Source organism: Myotis lucifugus, unplaced genomic scaffold (assembly GCF_000147115.1).
Source record: "Myotis lucifugus unplaced genomic scaffold, Myoluc2.0 scaffold_160, whole genome shotgun sequence".
Taxonomy (NCBI): domain Eukaryota; kingdom Metazoa; phylum Chordata; class Mammalia; order Chiroptera; family Vespertilionidae; genus Myotis; species Myotis lucifugus.
This window is the reverse complement of record NW_005871208.1, coordinates 2,426,338-2,443,122: the sequence shown is the minus strand read 5'-3', so window position 1 is coordinate 2,443,122 and position 16,785 is coordinate 2,426,338. Positions and strand designations below refer to the sequence as shown.

The 16,785-nt window shown below is 53.3% G+C and overlaps 2 protein-coding genes across 3 annotated transcripts in view; both read right to left on the bottom strand.

The window, feature by feature from the left end:
- Nucleotides 1-1,311: 1,311 nt before the first annotated feature.
- Nucleotides 1,312-6,382, bottom strand: HOXC10 (homeobox C10). The gene is made up of 2 exons (XM_006095782.1): nucleotides 5,519-6,382; nucleotides 1,312-2,423 (listed from the first exon to the last, which is right to left on the bottom strand). The coding sequence occupies exons 1-2, from the start codon at nucleotides 6,267-6,269 to the stop codon at nucleotides 2,146-2,148; spliced, it is 1,029 nt and encodes a 342-aa protein (XP_006095844.1). The 5' UTR covers nucleotides 6,270-6,382; the 3' UTR covers nucleotides 1,312-2,145.
- An 8,715-nt stretch (nucleotides 6,383-15,097) lies between these two features.
- Nucleotides 15,098-16,785, bottom strand: part of HOXC11 (homeobox C11) — a 3,369-nt gene continuing 1,681 nt past the window's right edge. Inside the window, exon 2 of one of the 2 annotated variants that reach the window (XM_006095781.3) lies at nucleotides 15,098-16,342. In XM_006095781.3, the coding sequence (XP_006095843.1) occupies nucleotides 16,217-16,342 (126 nt within the window). In that variant the 3' untranslated portion in view covers nucleotides 15,098-16,216. The remainder of the gene's footprint in view (nucleotides 16,343-16,785) is intronic. The other variant, XM_006095780.3, reaches the window with a different exon arrangement.

Here is a 16,785-nt window from a genome sequence, read left to right as displayed (position 1 = left end):
GCAAAACGTTCAGGGAAATGCTGATGAAATGGGACCTCCAGTCACCAAACCCACGCCCCACCTCCAGCACCGCAGCGGACCCATTCCCCTGCCTCTGGCCCTGGCCCTGGGGGAAGCCCAAGTGTCCGTCCTTCCACTCTTGAGCTGGGTCGCCTGTCTTGTCCATCGGGCTCTTCCGCACTCTCCTCCTAGATTCCCTCTGGTCCTCTCCCTCTCAGCTCAACTCTGGCTTCCCTGCGTTTGTGGGTAGCCGAACCACAGAGCCCGTGCTCCAGCGCCTCTTCCAATCAGGCCACTTGCCTGGCAAAGCCCCGTGGTTAGGGAGTGTGGGGACCGAGAGCCTGGACAAGGCTCACATCCAAACCAGCAGAAAGCAGAAAAACCCAAGCGTCAAGCTCCAACCCTCTCTAGCCTACCCTCCCTCTGCTCCCCTCAGCAGACAGCCAGACGGAGCGACATCGAGATCCATGTGTCAACCTCGAGGCAACCCTAAGTGCCAGCGGAAGAGAAAGGAGCCAAAACCTACCAATTTACCCGTTTAACCACTGGACCCCACAGCAACAGGCCGAGGAGGGGAGGAAAGGGAGCTCACGGCCACTGCCCTCCGCTGCCAGCATCCACAAGTCCACAAGCAAGCCCGGGCTCTCGGAAAGCTCGGGTGCCCACAACTCCTTCCTTCCTGTTCTGCCCGCCCATGCACCGGGCACCTGGGGACGCCGCTGGTCCCCACTCTGCCGCCAAGAGAAGAACAAGAAACCGCTTCTCCTACCTTGTCGCCGCCTCCTCCTCCTGCCGCTGCCGGCGCTTCTGCTGCTGCTGTCGAGGGGAGGGGGGTGGCTGAGCTCCTCGTGTCCCCCTCCAGCGGTTAAGTTTATTCCTCTCTTTGGATAGGTGGGGAGCTCTTGGGGTTCCCCCGGGCAGCGGTGGGGTGTGCCTGGCCCAGCACCCCAGGCAATCAGATCCGTCTGCTCCTCAAGATTGCAGTTTGCTCTCTGCCTCTTTCCCTCCTCCAGTCACCTTTAAATGCATCTTTTACTGCAGCACCACATTATATTTGCAGATCATAAAATCCACCTCTCGCGCGCACCAAGACCGTCCTGACATTACTGTTTTATGACCTTGACTTATTGTGGTCACCTGGATAATATTTAAATCAACGTTATGGTCTCTCACTTACATTAAACCCGCCAAGAGACGTTCTAGAAAGGCTCTAGGAGATGAGTCAAACACAAAACACACACATCCACACACTCAGCCTCTTTAGGGAGGGGGTGTCGCTAAAAAAAAACCACTAAATACAAAAACCACCCATTTGAGGATTATGATTCTGGAAATTTATTAGGATTTTTTTTCTCCATTAAGGAAGCTACATGCAAAAGATACAACATACAGAATATCTTTAAATAACACAACTGCCAGACAGGGACAGGGTGATATTGGGGGGGGGTCTGTCTTTGCTTCACTATGCTCTATTTTTAAATTTTTTGTTCCTCTGGATGGAAATTTTCAGATGTCAGTGAATGGGGGATGTGGGGTGCTAGGAGGATGGGAGAAATGCAGAAAGCAGTACAAATACAAGACTTCAAGCAGATTCTCTGAGCGACTGGGAGGTAAAGACACGGAGAGGGTTTGGTGGAGGCGCTGGGTGCTACGATGGACATACAAACACTAGCCGAACTTCCCAAAACGTCTATTCTAAGGAGGAAATACAGCAAGAAAGGAGCAATTCTGACTGTGCTCTGTGAGATTACAGACCTTCTCTGGTTCATTTCTGTCCTCTTTCCCCCCTCCCCCCAATTGGGTGTATTCGACCTTAACTTTGCATAGAGAACAGGATGCTGTGTGTGAGTGCGTGGGTGAGTGAGGGGTTGACACACACACCAGTCACACTCCCACCCTTATCTATGCAGGCACGCCACACCCCAAGCCCCTGCACCCCATTTCTCATGCTTTAGGTGGACGCATCTTCACAGCACGAACCATTGGTCCCTTGGAAGGAGAGTCTGAGGTCTTTGCCTTTTTTGCAGGCGCGTTGCATTTATACTCAGGGAGGGAAAAAATATACCACCAGGCACAAAGGGAGGAGGGGCGGGGAAAGGAAGAAAGGGGTGGGGGGAGAGGGGAGGAGGAAGGGAGGCCAAGGGCTCAGGTGAAATTAAAATTGGAAGTCAGTTCCCGGATCCGATTCTCTCGGTTCATTTTCTTGAGTTTCATTCTGCGATTTTGAAACCAGATTTTGACTTGTCTGTCTGTAAGGTTAATGGTCTTGCTAATCTCCAGGCGGCGCTCTCGCGTCAAATACATATTGAACAGAAATTCCTTCTCCAATTCCAGCGTCTGGTGTTTAGTATAGGGGCACCTCTTCTTCCTTCCGCTCTTTGCTGTCAGCCAATTTCCTGTGGTGTTTTCTGCCTTTATCTCCTCTGTTAAAAATAACATTATTTACATAAGTATCCCTGCAGAGGCAAGCCCTCCAGAATGCTGCAGCCTTTGCCAGCCTGCTGTGGGGCGGCTGATGGAATACAGGGTAGCTGCTCTTGTTCCACAGGGCTGGCTGGTGGGGTCCTCTTGGGCTCAGGGCCCTTAGAATATTTTTGGGGTCTGGATTTACAGGGGAGAAAGACAGGAGGTTCTTGCCTCCAAAGCATTTATTAAATTTAAATTACCCCAGTCCACCTTGACCTAGCAGATTCTGAGTACTCCCCACTCCCTCAGCTTGCTGACCCTGGTGGGCACTTGAAACCTCACCAGGCCCTCCCTCCTCTCTGCTCCATTCCAGCTCTGGAAAAATCCAGCCAGAAGGAAAAGCATTTTCCAGGCCCCAGACTGGGTGGCAGAGTCCATCCTGCTGGCTAGAGCAATTCCCAGAGAGCTCTGACCCCTTTCAACTCAGTGGAGGGATGGCGCCCATTCTCTGCAGCCAGTGGCCATTGCAGCTGTCCCATACCAGACCTCCAGTCCCTGCTCCCACCTGAAGTGCCACAGAATGACACTGTCCCATTTGATCTCCCATTGCCAGCTCTTCCTCTCCTGGCCATTTCCCCCGGGTGTCAACCGCTGAGGCCAGGGAACTTGTACAGGCAGCAGAGGTCAGGGGCAACAGCTCTGGGGCATGCTGAGAGGTCCTCGGACAACAGCCCTGGCCATAGGACCTAAGGTCAAGGGAGAGAGATATCCTGAGGAAATGCAGCCTCTTGGAAATCTCCTGCCTGGTCTACGTAGAGATGGATGCCTGCATGTATGTGTGTAGTATTCCTGCAAAGAAGCATTCTCCTACACATATGCAGACATGTTATTTATATAAGGAGATACTACAAGTAGAGTGTGTATTTCCCATTATCTTATTGATAGCTTCTCTCCCTGGACCATGTTCTTGCTGAAATGGACCGGCCTTACTCTTCAAGCAGCAAAAGAGATCTGGGCCATCTTTTCTAGGGAAAAACCCAGAGTCCAGAGACCAGAGATGGGCACCCAGCAAAGGACTCTGCTGATGGTTCTGCACTCTGTCTCCCAAATGCCAAATGAAATCGCCAGCTTCCTGGATCTCATCTTGATGGGGAGGGGGGTGGGGGGCCCAGGGGAACCAGGAAGCACCAGAAAAAACGCAAACTTGAGGCTGTAGTTTAAAACATCCAAATGCCCTTCATTCTGCTCCCACCTCTGCACCTGAAGCCTCCAAGTCAAATTATTGAAAGGCTTTTCACATCTAACTCTGTCTTGTTTATTTTCTTATTAGGTTTGTTGGGTTTTGGAGGAAAGGAAGAAATTACAAATGGTGAAGTCTGGCCGAAAGCCCTCTTGCCTCTGGCCAGGTGGAGACATCAAAATGGGAGAGGGGAGGCAAGAAGGGCAGAGGCAAAGAGCGGACTGAGAGGGATTAGTTGGGGTGGGAGGACTTAGATTGTTGGGGGGAGGGCAGGAGAGAAAATGGAGCCTACCAGAAAGGGGGCAGTTTGAGTCAGGAGGTGGACTTATTAACCTTGACTTTGCTTTTGGTGGGGCTAGGACAGCTTTTCCTACCCTACATATCTACACCCCAACCAAGCTCAGGGTCTGAGGAAAGGGCATAAAATTAAACTTTCATGTTGCACAAATGCCACCATGAAGGCTTTGTGGGTGTGGGTGCCTCACTCTCCCCCTCACGCTCAATCCTGATCACATCTGATCTTCTGGCCAGGGTCTCCATGAGGTAATTTGTCAAGGCCACCTTTGCAGAGGAGAACCAAGGGGGGGGGCTTAGCCCTTGCCCCCCAAAAGAGAGTGTGTGCGAGTGTGTGCAGGCACGCGTGAGTGTGTGCGGAGCATGTGAGAGGGGTGTGTGTGAGTGTGACACAGGTCGCCAGGCATGCGTGTGTGCCGCATCCATATACAAAGCACCACAAGATCCAGGCTGCTCAGCTCTAACTAGTCCATCCTCCTCAACACCCAGGCAGCCCCTCTTATATAGAGCGCCCAGGAGCCAGTGCCTTGGGGAGCAGCGTTATTCCTCCCCTCCCAGTTGGGCCTTCCTGATGCTTTTGGCTCCAACTTTTCGGGGGGAGTAAGTCTCCTCAGCCTCACTCCACTGCTCCCGTTTCCTCCACATTCTTTCCCCAGGTGTCAGAGAAAGGTCCCGAAGGCCTCCAGTTCCTGCAGCAAAAATGAATCTTGAACTCTGAGCTTGAACTCTGACTAAGCTGTCTCGCAAACCAAAATCACAATGCAAAGCAACTAAAGCCACACTTCCTTGCCATTCACACAGAAATTTCCCAACCACTCATTTGTAAGCAGCTATCAGAAACCAACGAAAAATAATTTAACCAGAGAAAAGGAAAAGAAAAAAATTAAAAGGGGGGCAAAAAACTTACAACAGTCCAAATGCCCCTTTCCAACGCCATACCCAGGCTAGGCGTCTGGGGGAGGGAGGGACGCGGCGGGCAGCCTTTCACCTCCACCTCTTCCGCTCCAGCCCCGCTGCCCTAGGCCCCGGCCCGGCCCCAAACCGCAGGAGCCCAAACCACACGCACAGATGAGACACACAAACAACAAATCGCGCTTCACAGGAAACAATTTTCAACTGGAAAAACACAGTATAAAGCGAAATCTCCTTTCTCCCCAGTCTTCCTTAGTCCCTGACCCAAGATCGCCATTTTAAGCTTTTTGCAAGCTTCTGACCTGAGCGGGGGACTTCAGCCCCCACCAGGACAACAGCGTAGAGCAAGCAAACCAAACCCAGCACAGGCCTGGGAGTGGTCATCCGGCCTGGGCAGCTGCAGGCGGTCCGCGGTGCGCGCCAGGCCGGGTCTTGGCGCCCACGGCCGCAGCCTGCCGGCACCTCCACTTGGCCGCTCACCTTCCCTGGCAAAGGACGCGCCTCCCGCCTGGCGCTCAGCAGACAGGAGTCGCAAACTGGGGTCTTATTCCCAGGACCGTCCAGGACCAGGGCCTCCGCGGCCCAACCTTCTCCCTTCCCCCCGCCCGGGGCAAGAAGACCAAATAACCGAGCATTCCAGCCGGGCCCCGGCCCAGGCGGCCTTACCTTTTGCTTCGTTATCCGAGGTGTCGGGGCTGGAGTCGGCGGCTTTGGCCCGCTCCTTTTCGCTCTCCAAGGGGCTGCCTTTGGAGCCCGCCAGGCTCTGCTCGGTCTTGATCTCATTGGGGCTGGGGGTCTGGCTGTCAGACTTGGGGGTCTCAGGGAAACTCACTTTGCCCCCGAGCTGGGGCGACTCCAGATGTTCGGCGCGCGGGTTGAGACTGGCCCGCTGCTCGAAAGGGGCTTCGAAGTCGTTGGTCCCGGCACAGTGGGGCGGCTTGTCCAGCGCGGAGTAGCTCGGGCTGGCGCGGTAATAGCTGGGCACGGGCACCTCGTGCTCCCCGAGGCAGGACTCTTGCAGGGGGTGGGAGTAGAGAGCTGCCTCGGGGCCACTTTTAGCCCGCTTCTCTGCGCTGTACATGCAGCAGACATTCTCCTCCTTGACACTAGGTGGGTAGGAGCAGGAGGACAGCGGCCTGCCAACAGGTTGTTCCAGGCGGTAGGCGGCTTTGGGGTCGCCCCAGGAGTCCAGCTGCGAGAGGTAGGACGGGTAGGTGTTGAGGGCGAGGTTGGGGCTGCTGCCCTCGTCCCTCTTGGAGAGCGAGGGCGTGAGCCCGCATCCCCTCATCACCCCGCAGTTGAAGTCACTCCCCGATTGCATATACATGCCTGCGCTCCGGCTAAAGCGCTCTCCTCCGCCGGGCGCCGCCAAGGGTTCCGCGTACGAGTTGGGAGTTACATTGCGAGGGCATGTCATTTTCAGAGAGAGGGGTTTTTAAGGAGCAATACTACGGCGGAGGAGCTGACATCTTTTTTTCCCCCCCATCCGGGAGGGGGGGCGGTTCGAGGGGGCGGGAGGGAAAAGAAGGGAGGGGGGAATATCAGCTCCATAATTATCCGCACATTCGGTCCTCACCATGTGACAGCTAGACCAATGGGATTTGAAAATGGCCTTGATGATTCAGACGGCCGTGACGTCAGCGGGGTCAAGTTGTCGGCAGGCGGAGCGCGGAGCGTGGAGTAACAGCGCCACCTAGCAACCACCTCGGGGTAGGGGCGCCCGAGCACTTCACCGCGAACAAAGGAAGCGCCCGGGGGCGACAGGGGCAGGAGGAAGGTGGAGGGAGATTGGGCAGGGTTGGGGGTAGGGGGTGTCTAGGGAGAATGGGGTTTGTTTACCCGGGAACCAGCCTGTATTCCTGGGGAGGGGGGCTGGAAGGGGGGGAATGCAGGAGAGACGGAGAGCGCGAGGCAACTCGCGGCTCAAAACAGTCAAATTCAAATTAAAAGGTCAAGACACCGTTCAGGTACTTCCTCCCCTCTCCTCACCTCCCTTTTCCTCTCCTTGGACTCTCGCCTCTGCTTCTTTCCTTGGCGTGGGACTAGGGTAAGGTCCTTTGGCGGGAGAGGGCTCCAGTGGGCAGAGAAATGGAGAAAAAGTTAAGGAATCCCAAACAGAACTAAAGTTTCTGCTTTCCTGTATCCTCGTTTTGGCCCGGCGTGGCCTTTGGGACTGAGAGCTGGGGGACCGCCAGTCACGGAAGTTGATCAAGTTGCAAGTTCCCCTCGGAGTAGACAGGGAATCTCCAGAGTAGGAGAGGTCAGGGAGGGGGTCCCCTCACTTCAGGGCTGCTTGGGGAAAGGAGGTTCCCGGGGAGCCAGGGTGGGGAGGAGGAAGCTGGTGGCCTGAGACACAGTCGGACCCAGGAGCGCCGCCTGGGCCTGGCTGGGTGGGTGGCTCCTGGGTCACCATCTCCGGGGCAGGAAGGCTTTGGCCTTTGGGTGGGTTTGATTGCTTTGCTCCAGGACCCAGTGGCTCTCGCTTTCCAATTGACCTTGCTCCCACTAAGGCAGGGACTATTCCCAGAGAGAAAAAAGGGACCCGCGGGGCCTCAGCCGGTCTGGGAGAGTTGCGTCTCACACGGAAAACCAAGACACCAGGCTCGACAAAATCCTACCCAGAGAATTGTCCTGTGCAGAGTGAATGAGCTGGGGGCATTTCTGAAAGGAGAAAAGGTTCGAGTCTATTATTGCGGTTATTTTTCAATAAAGGGAAGCCAGAAGTAAGGGACAAGTATGTCTGAAATAGTTCTTTTCGTTTCTCCACCGCCTTTCTCCCAAAGCGAACTAAACTCTCCACGCCTTCCTTAGGAAACGGAATCTGGACGATAACTTGTTTTTCTGGTCGCCCCACATTTTCCCCTGGACAAGCCTCAGGTTTCTACTTTCCAACTGGCTGGAGCCTGGCGGGGAAAGAAAGGACTGGAGCTCTGCGCGCCCTGGCGTGGAGCAGTGAGGAGGCCCGAGCCGGGGCAGCAAGAAGGGGACTTCGGAAATAAATCCGCGGGGATTCTCTCATCCAGTGGTCCAGAGAGAAGGTGCGGAGGTCCCTGAAGCCAGGAAAAACTGGAGGAACATCTGTAACGTATGACTTGCTTGCAGGGCCAGCCAGCGGAGATTTGAAATGGTTTTGTGTTTTCCTTTGCAGAGGTCGCCGTGGGCTCGGCACAGGGGCTGGCCCAGGCAAGGTTAGGCTGTTTAGGCTCCAAAGGAGACTTGGGACAGCCCGGGAGCACTCAATCCAGAGAGCCTTTTGTCCCACCACCCACCCCGAGGGAAACGGAGGAGACTTTATGGCCACTCTGTTTGCATTATCTGCATAAGTCTTTCCCCACCAGTTTGATCGAAACTGCTCGCTTTTACGAGGACTCAACGAAAATTCCCCGTCATATTTATCAGCCAGGGATAAAAATTTAGTATGGGAACTGATATTTCCTCATTTATGGGGCGATGAAATTAAAGACCAGAGCAATTGAAAATTATATGGCTTTGGGGGGTTCCCTCCCCCCTCTCTCACAGTGCCTTTATTTTCCTGCCTGGTGTGCCTGTCCCTGGAGTCTGGCGTCCCAGACCCCTGGCCTTGCTCCCTGTTTGGGGTTCTGGCTGGGCCCTCTCCCTCTGCTCAGGTGCCACTTGGCCACCTTGGCCTTTCCTGGTCTTTTTCTCGGTCTTGGGAGCTGGGGGCCTGCACGGAACTACGGAAGCCTCTGCCCGGCTAGGCTGCGATGGGGCGGGGGCAGCGGGAAGTGGAAGTTTGCAATGAGCCTCACAGAGAAAGGGTCTGAGCTTGGCCTGGGGGGGGGTGAGGGAGGCTGAGGAGGAGGGCGAAGGAGACAAACTCCAGATTACCTCTCAAATCCAGCGAGTCCCTAGGCTTAACCCGGGGAAGCAGCGGGAAGGGAGTGGAGTCACTGGGCTTTAGGACCAGTCTCCCCCTACCAGCCCGACCCCCAATCCAAACTCACTCCTTACCTCACCCATGGGAGGGGATGGAGTCGCTCCGGAATCCTTGCCATTATTAATGGAAGTCATCCCCGTGGGACGAGGAACCTCCCGCCTGGACTCCCACTTCCTCACAAGAACAAATAGTGTTTAAAGTTGAAATAATTAGAAGTATGATAAACACGGCCCATTAATGAAAAAAGAAATCAAATTCATCAGCCTAAGTAGGACCCCCGGTGGGACAAATGTTTGCCTTTAATTACGCAGGATAAACGCAAACTCGGAGCTGTTAAACAGGAGCCAGCGCAGACGCAGACTTGAATTCAACTTGTAGGGTTTTTCAGACTTTGGAATTCTGCCCCAGTGGGGGTGATGGGAAGGAAGACTTGAGGGGTGAGGGTGAGGAGGGGGCAAGAGGAGCGCTTATGCGGGTCGGTCGGCTGTAGGTCCCAGCCCTGCCCCCCTTGAGCTCGGTCTTCCCGAGGCCACGAGCAAAGGCCGTTTCAGTCCTATTGTCCGGGCCTGGCGTTCAAAGGCACCGGAGTTGCCAGGGCCATCCTGCCTGCCGCCAGGCGCCCACCGGCCCTGCTCCCGGGGCCAAGGCCTTCAGACCTGCACCCCGGGGAACTGGATCGGGGTCCAGGAGAAGCCTGTGTTGCTGGAATTGCCGTGTTGAGACCTTTCCCCAGCTCCCCAGGAGTACCAAGAGAACTGCGACTCTTGGGTTCCTCTTTTTGCCTCCACTTGAGGATGTAAAAATCCAGGGGCTGCAGGCCAGAGAGGGGTTCAGGCTGCACCCACATCTTGACAAATCCCGCCTACCCCAAGAGTCCTAGCCCCTTGTGCCCTTCTTCCCAGTACCCGGCCCTTGGGAAGAAAGCAAGGAGGCAGGGCTGGGCCTCATGCCGCTGGAGGGACTGTGGGCCCGGGAGAGGAGGAAGGTGCTCCTGGCACATTCCAGGGCGTTTGGTGGGTCCCAGGGGCAGGCCGAGGGCTGGGGCAGTAGGGGTCTCCATGTAAAAATAGAAGAAAAACGGAGTGCTTAACAAACAGAAAGGAACCTCGGCTGGCTGTTTTCTTGGCTCACACCCTCAAAGCACCCCCAGAAACACCCTGATTTCGCCAAGGAAAATTAGTGAAGTTTCTCCAAGAGGTTAAGGTAGTCAACTAGGAAATTCCAAAGGTGAAGAGAAAAAGGGAAAGGGTCTCTCCCTTTGCGGTAAAATAAAAAATAAAAAAGTGTGTGTCTTGAAATCTCATCAAGCAAAATAGAAAACAAAATCACACTCGTGGTGAAAATTGCAGGTTTTTTCCCTCTTGTTTTGGAGTCCCAGGTAAATAATTTTCCTTCCAAAACTTGAAGGAAAGATTTGCTTTTCTTTTTCGCTAACACCAGACTCTGCCTCGGCTTAATTGGGAGAAAGGAAAGCCCAGACAAAATACAAATGCTCGGAAGCCCAGGAAACTGCTTTTCAAACAGGTATAGGGAGGGAGACGCCAGGCTGAGGACGCCTGGAGGGGCCTCTGGTCTCCCCGATCTCGCAGCCACTCCACCCGGGCAGCCAACCATTAGAGTCGCTCTCACATCTGGACCTTGTACACACATTTGCACCCTGATGCTATGGAGTTTACCAATTACACGTGTGTCTAAATGTGCTTAATTTTGTATACAGAGCCACAAATATTCACTTTTACCCAAAAATGCGCTTCCTGCAATCCGGAGTCCTGAAGTCTAACAGCCTGACCAGCATAACTGCTTTTCTCGCCTTTCGCCTTTCGGAAGGAAGCCGACCAATGCTTTAACTTTGTCTCCTGAATCAAATCGAAACCAGATAGCAAACCCGTCCAAGAGAAGCTTAGGGAGGAGGAGACGGGTGGGAGGATGTGTGTGGGGGGAAGGCCTTGCTCCCCACTTTAACGGTTTGCTTCCAAGTTGCCCCAGTAGGTCGGGTTTCCAGCCAGAGCCAGGGCTGTGGTTGGGCCGGCTCACTCCGGTGAATCCCCGCTCCTTCCTTACCGGCTAAATTCCTTTTCCAAGATCTGTTTTTCATCATTTACCTCTTTCTTTCTTTCTTTCTTTCTTTCTTTCTTTCTTTCTTTCTTTCTTTCTTTCTTTCTTTCTTTCTTCTTTTTATTTTTTGCTCCCCCTTCTTTCTCTGCATTTTTCTTCCCTTCTCTTTTTTTCTGCAGTTCATTTTTTCCTTCTCGTTTTCTGATCCTTTCCTCTTTCTTCCTTAATTCATTGTCTTTCTCATTTTTCCTTCTTTCTTTCCTTATTATACAGTTTATTCTTTGCTCTTTTCTTTCCTTCTCAGTGCTTCCCTTCCTCTTGACCTTCTTCCCTAGCCGTTCTTGTTTGTCTGTTGCGATGGGCTCTGTGAGGGGAGAGGATCAGGCTCGGTCGGTCGCATCCCTCCCCAGCCGGCTGCTCAGGCTTGGAATTGACCTTCTCCTGCCTTCAGTCTTAACTCGGCTTCTCACAAGGGGAAGTGTAGGGCTGCGGCAGCCAGAGGCCAGGCCTTAACAGTCGCCATTAGAGGAGAAACTGACTCCTGATGGCTCCCTGCAGCGCTGGTTCCAGGGCTCAGGTATCTTCATTTCAATCTCCCCAAAGGAGCCTTGTCCACCAGGCCTATCTTTTGAGAATTAGCTTCATCTTTGTGTTGACTTCCAGAGTTGAACAGTAAAGTAACCTCAATTTGAGCCCAATTGATTTCCCTAAGGCTGCAGTCAGGGGAAATGGAGAAGTGGGGTTCTGTCAATCCCAGGTGATTCAAGAAGCAGATCCAAGGGCTCACTGGTGGGCTTAGTAGCCCAAGGCCATGTCCACTTGGGCACCTTTGTTCTCTGAGCTCCCAGACTGCAGCCCTGCTGGCCATCCTTCTTCTGTCCGGCAACCACTGCAACCTCTGGGCAAGAGGAATTTCTTTGGCGTTTTGAATTCTGTCTTTCTTCAAACCCATTGTGGACTTAGCGGGAGGCAGGGCTGTGTGTACAGAGACCCTCCCAAATCCCAAATCTGTGGTCTGAATCAAGGTTATGGGTTTCCACTTTATGCAGTGGATTGAGGGTGTGTGTGTGTGTGTGTGTGTGTGTGTGTGTGTGTGTGTGAGAGAGAGAGAGAGAGAGAGAGAGAGGGAGAATGTTGCCTACAGTCAAACAAGAGGGCATGATGGGGGAGGTCTGGTCCTGCTGACATTGGCAGTTCCCAAAGCTGGGTCCAATGTGGGCCTCAGAAAATATTGACCTCAATCTGTAAGCCTTGTTTTGCCTTAGGCAGAGCAAGGCAGCTCCAGATCCCCCCACCAGGACCCCAGAGCCTCTGTCTTCCCAACCTCCCCCAAATCTTGAAATTTCATTCATAGCAAAACCAAAACTTTAAGTTTTAAAAAAAGGGGAGGAGGAATCTTGTAAAACTTTTATGCCAAACAAAGTTATAAAAACTTCCGGGCGATGCCTTTTCCAAAGGTTTATATGAATAATAAAGAGTGTAGTCGCGTGCACAGGGTGCTGTGGGGCCCGGAGAAGGGAGGGTTCAGCAAACAGCATGATCCAGCCCTGGGGCACCAGAAAACCCCAGGGACTGCCCCCTTGAGGGAATATTGGCCCAGAAACGAATTGCCCTACAGATTCCTGAGAGAGGTTGGGAGAGGGAAGGGGTGGTGCCCTTGACTCCCTTGAAGTTCAAAGTTCCTCTTTGCTCTGGAGAGAAAAGTCCTCTCTGCCTTTAGCCCACTCAAGAAATTAGCCCCAGGCAGTCTCCCCCCCTCTGGGTGAGAACTGGCTCCAGGTGTCCCCAAGTCTGTTCACCTTTCAGATATCTGGTCTGCAGCTCGCAGAGCAGAGCTCCCAGCCTCCTGTCTGGGACACCTCACAGCACCCACGGGCTTTCTCTCAGAGGCTCCCGGTGGGCTCCTGTGAGCCATCTTCCAAGGGGCCCTGGCATCATCATTTCCCAGCAACCTAGAATCTGAGTGACAAAGAAACCCCAAACGCAAGGCTGGACCCAACCCCACTTCTCTTTTCAAGTCCCCCCAGGTTCCTCCTGCACCCCCAAAACCCATAGTAGGAGGGGGAGGGGCTCAGAGTGCGCTCTCTCAGCCCACACCACTTAATACCCTTGTAAACTCCCACGTGCGCTATAAACTTGGATTTTTACAACCAACATTCCTCCTTAGCTCCAGGAAACTTTGAACTCGGCCTCGGGTTTATTTACTGGGGGTGGGGAGTGGTGGCGGGGAAAGGGGGTTGGGGAGCTGGGAGCTGAGAAAGGCTAGAGAAGGGGGAAATGCGGGGCAAGGGGTAATGGAGTGGGGGTCTGGGGAGTGTTGGGGGTGCCAAGACCCGTCCACTACCGGCTTGTTTACTATTTAGGGCGGAAGCGTTTTCTAACACAGGCCAGACTGGGTCGTTAAGGGCGAAATGAAACTGGGTTTAGAGGCGCGGGGGTGGGGTGGGGGGAACGCTTTATGGCGGCGTCTAGACGGGGATCTTTTGTTCCAGGGCAGCGCTGTGGCTGGAGGGGATTACCCGGAGAAGTTGAGCCCAGAGTGGCCCTGACAAAAGGGTGTTGGACATCCCCCGGGTCCGAAGGTGGGTTTGTTTGGGAGATAGAGAACCCCCCCTTTTTTTCTTATTTTTAGAGGGTCGCCAAGGGCTGGCAGGTTCCTGGGCCTGGGTCACAGCAGCTTTGTTTTTCTTTCACTATGACTCCCCCCAACCAACCTTCAGAAATCCCTCCTGGAGTCCGGGGCCTTTTCTGGGCTGCACATTGCAGGGAACGTGGTAGTTGAGGACTTAAAATATTTTTCTCCAAAATAGGAGTCTTTGGAGATTAATATCTTGCTTTATAAGAGATTTGTTCTACAGAGTTATCTTCATGTTACTTTATTGGAAACGTGGCCAGCAGGCCAATCCTCCTGGATATGACTAGTAGATAAACACCTAGAGAAGTCTCACACTCACGCACACACACTCATACACAGAGGGTCCTCAGCTGCGTGCCTGCTGGTCACCAAACACTGCCAGTAGTTACACACCACAGAGGACACAGCCCTAGGTGTGCATGCGGTCAGGTTTACTTCATGCTACAGGGAAAGCATGCAAATGCTATTCTTTCTCATGTGTACCCATAGGCACATTGACTTAAACATGTTTGTGTGTGGGCACATGGGGGAACTGTGGGGCTGCATTGCACATACAGCTTAGTTTGCAAATTTTGTCTCAAAACCACATTTTTAGTTAGAGAGTCAGATACTTAAGCTGCAGGGATTCCAGTTATCAGAAAAGGACGGTGGAGACTAGAAGCAATAGTCCATTGTCCTGGCACTTTTATCTTTCCTTCAACAGAATTGCATTGACAAAAACATTTTCTTTGAATTGCATAAGAGCAGTTCCAAAGAGGGGGAAAGATACGAGAATTGGCCTCAAATATCTGACCGCAAATAAGGAATGAATTTGTATTTGAGATGGCCAGAGTGCCCTCACTGAAAGTGCAGTGCGGAAAGGACTATGGTTATCTTTATGTAGAAAAACATGCATAGGCGTGGCCCACAGTTCTCTCAGGCCATCTTCCCCAGTGTCGCACCCCAAGCCAACCTGTTAGAAAACAAGTCTCTGAGGCTTTCTCCTGGGGACACCAAGTGTATACACATTAGGGTGGCCCCAGCCTAAGGTATTGTTGTGTCTGGAGGAGCCTGGCCATTTGTGCTTCAGGGGAAGGGCCCAGTCCCACCTTCCCACCCTCAGGGGCAGCGAAGGTGAGGAAAGGAAGCGGGCTGGTTTCTCCTCTTCTCCCCTCCCTCATTCAAAATTGTATATAAAAAAATCCAATACAGTCTTCTGAGAGAGAGAGAGAGAGAGAGAGAGAGAGAGAGCCCTATCCTCAACCCTGCACATTTAACTGCAACAGACGGAGACATCTGGCAGGAGGGCAGTGGAGCCAAGAAAATTCCTATAAATTTAAATTTGATGATGGTTACAATTAACTCCACAACAAACGTGTACTTAAACGGAAAGCATTGCCCGGCATTTGGACGCAGCTTGGGCTGCACGTGAGAAAGGAGAGCTTTAAGAGGAGCCACGGAATATTCCCAGCTTGAGATGGGGAGGAAGCTACCGCCACACTCAGGCCCTGCCTTGGGCGAGGGGGTGGGGTGCAGGCCCACCAGCCCTGGCCTACCTCACCTTCACAGCCTGCCCACACCACCAGGGCTCTGCCCGCCTGCCTCCGCCTCCACCTTGGGAGCATTGAGGGTTTTAAGAGGAGAGAGGCTAATAAAAGGGTCAAATAAAATCATAATATTGAACAGAATGAAATATCTTTATTTGCCACCATAAGAATTTCACAACAATCCCTCTGGGACAGAAGCAGGGTGGGGATTGCACATGTACACACACTCACGCACATGGAGAGAGGTGGGTGATTTGAATCTCATTCCAGGCGAGTCCTCCCCCTCACCCCTCAGGGTAGAAAGAAACGCTTGTGAAATTTATTTACAAAAATCCAGGCCCCAGCATGGGGGAGGTGCCCAGTCCCATCTCCCTACTGCTTCACCCACACCAATCTTTTTTTCCTTAAAAAAAAAGGGGGGGGGGGAGCAACAACTGCATAGACTATAGCTATAAACCCATGGAGTGGGGCACGACGTGGAAAAAAGGTTGGGAAACCTCAATGCACCCGTTAAGAAATGTCAAAGGAGGGCTCTACACATTCACAGGGAGAACAGCTAGGCTCGGGCGGGGCCTGGGCGCAGACGGAGGTAGGACACGGACTTTGCACACCTAACACCAGGTCGAAGGTACGGAAATTCACAGCAAGGCAGGATCACATTCGGCTGCCCCCGAGCAGGGGGGCAGGGGGGCAGGGGCCGGTCGCCCCAGCAGTCTCCGGCCGCAGACCCGGCGTCGCGGCGGATCTGTTCACTCGCGCGAGGAGGGAAAGCGTTCGGTTCCAGGATCGCTGGGCCCCGGCGCCTCGGCTCTCGCCCCTCCCCCACCGGCCCAGCAGCAAGACCTCGTCGCGAGGTGTGTTTTCTCTTAAATAAAGTCTTGGCCTCGGCGCCGAGGGAGTCCACCCGCCGAGGGCCGGGCGCTTCCCTTCACCCTCCTTCCAGGCCCGGGCCTGGCCCAGCGCGGGAGTCCGGCGGGAGGTGCGGGGGTTCCGGGAGGAAGTGCGGGCCACGGCGGCGGGGCCAGCCCTGGCCACAGTCCAGTTTTCCACCCGCGGAAAGAAGGCGAGTTAGAAAATCAAAAATAAAAATAAAATAAGATAATTTCCCCCTGTCCCTCTCCCCAGAAAGGGCCCGGCCTGCGGTTACAGCAGAGGGTTGCCCGAGAAATACTGCAGCCGGTCTCTGCTGAGTTTTTTTTCCTTCATCCTCCGGTTCTGAAACCAGATCTTCACTTGCCGGTCGGTCAGGTTCAGCATGCGGGACAGCTGCAGCCGCTTCTCCTTGTTGATGTACACGTTGAAGAAGAACTCGCGCTCCAGCTCCCGGATCTGGAATTTCGAATAAGGGCAGCGCTTCTTGCGGGTGCGGGGGGCGTCTGGAGGGGAGGGGGCAGGTGCGAGGAGAGGGGGAGAGAGACACGTGAGACCCGGGCGACCCGGACCGCCGGGCGCCCGGCGGCCCCGCTCCAAACCCCGCCGTGGGAATCCTCATGACGGGGCACGGTTTATTTTCTGGGCGTAAAAAAGTTGGTAAGAGATATAAACTAAAAACAACCTTTTAAAGAGTAAGATTAGAAAACGGGAAATAAGCCTGATATAAGATTTTGTACACCTATACATAAACATGTAAATGTATCCATTTCAGCTATACTACTTCGTTTTGCTGAAACTTGTTCATTTTAAATCGCTAGAATCGTTAACAATCATTGGTAATTCTAAACTAATTGACAAATATACTTAACTATCATAAGATAACTGTCGATTAACGAAGCAGCTGATTCATTTTGTTTATAAACCTTGAGTGCGCCCCAGGTGGGCG

Bases quoted from the DNA above. Each gene is read 5' to 3' on its own strand.
- HOXC10 (XM_006095782.1), bottom strand. From the start codon at position 6,269: ATGACATGCCCTCGCAATGTAACTCCCAACTCGTACGCGGAACCCTTG. The intron at 2,424-5,518 runs GTAAGGCCGCCT...TATTTTTAACAG, and splicing joins CTCGGATAACGAAGCAAAAG to AGGAGATAAAGGCAGAAAAC.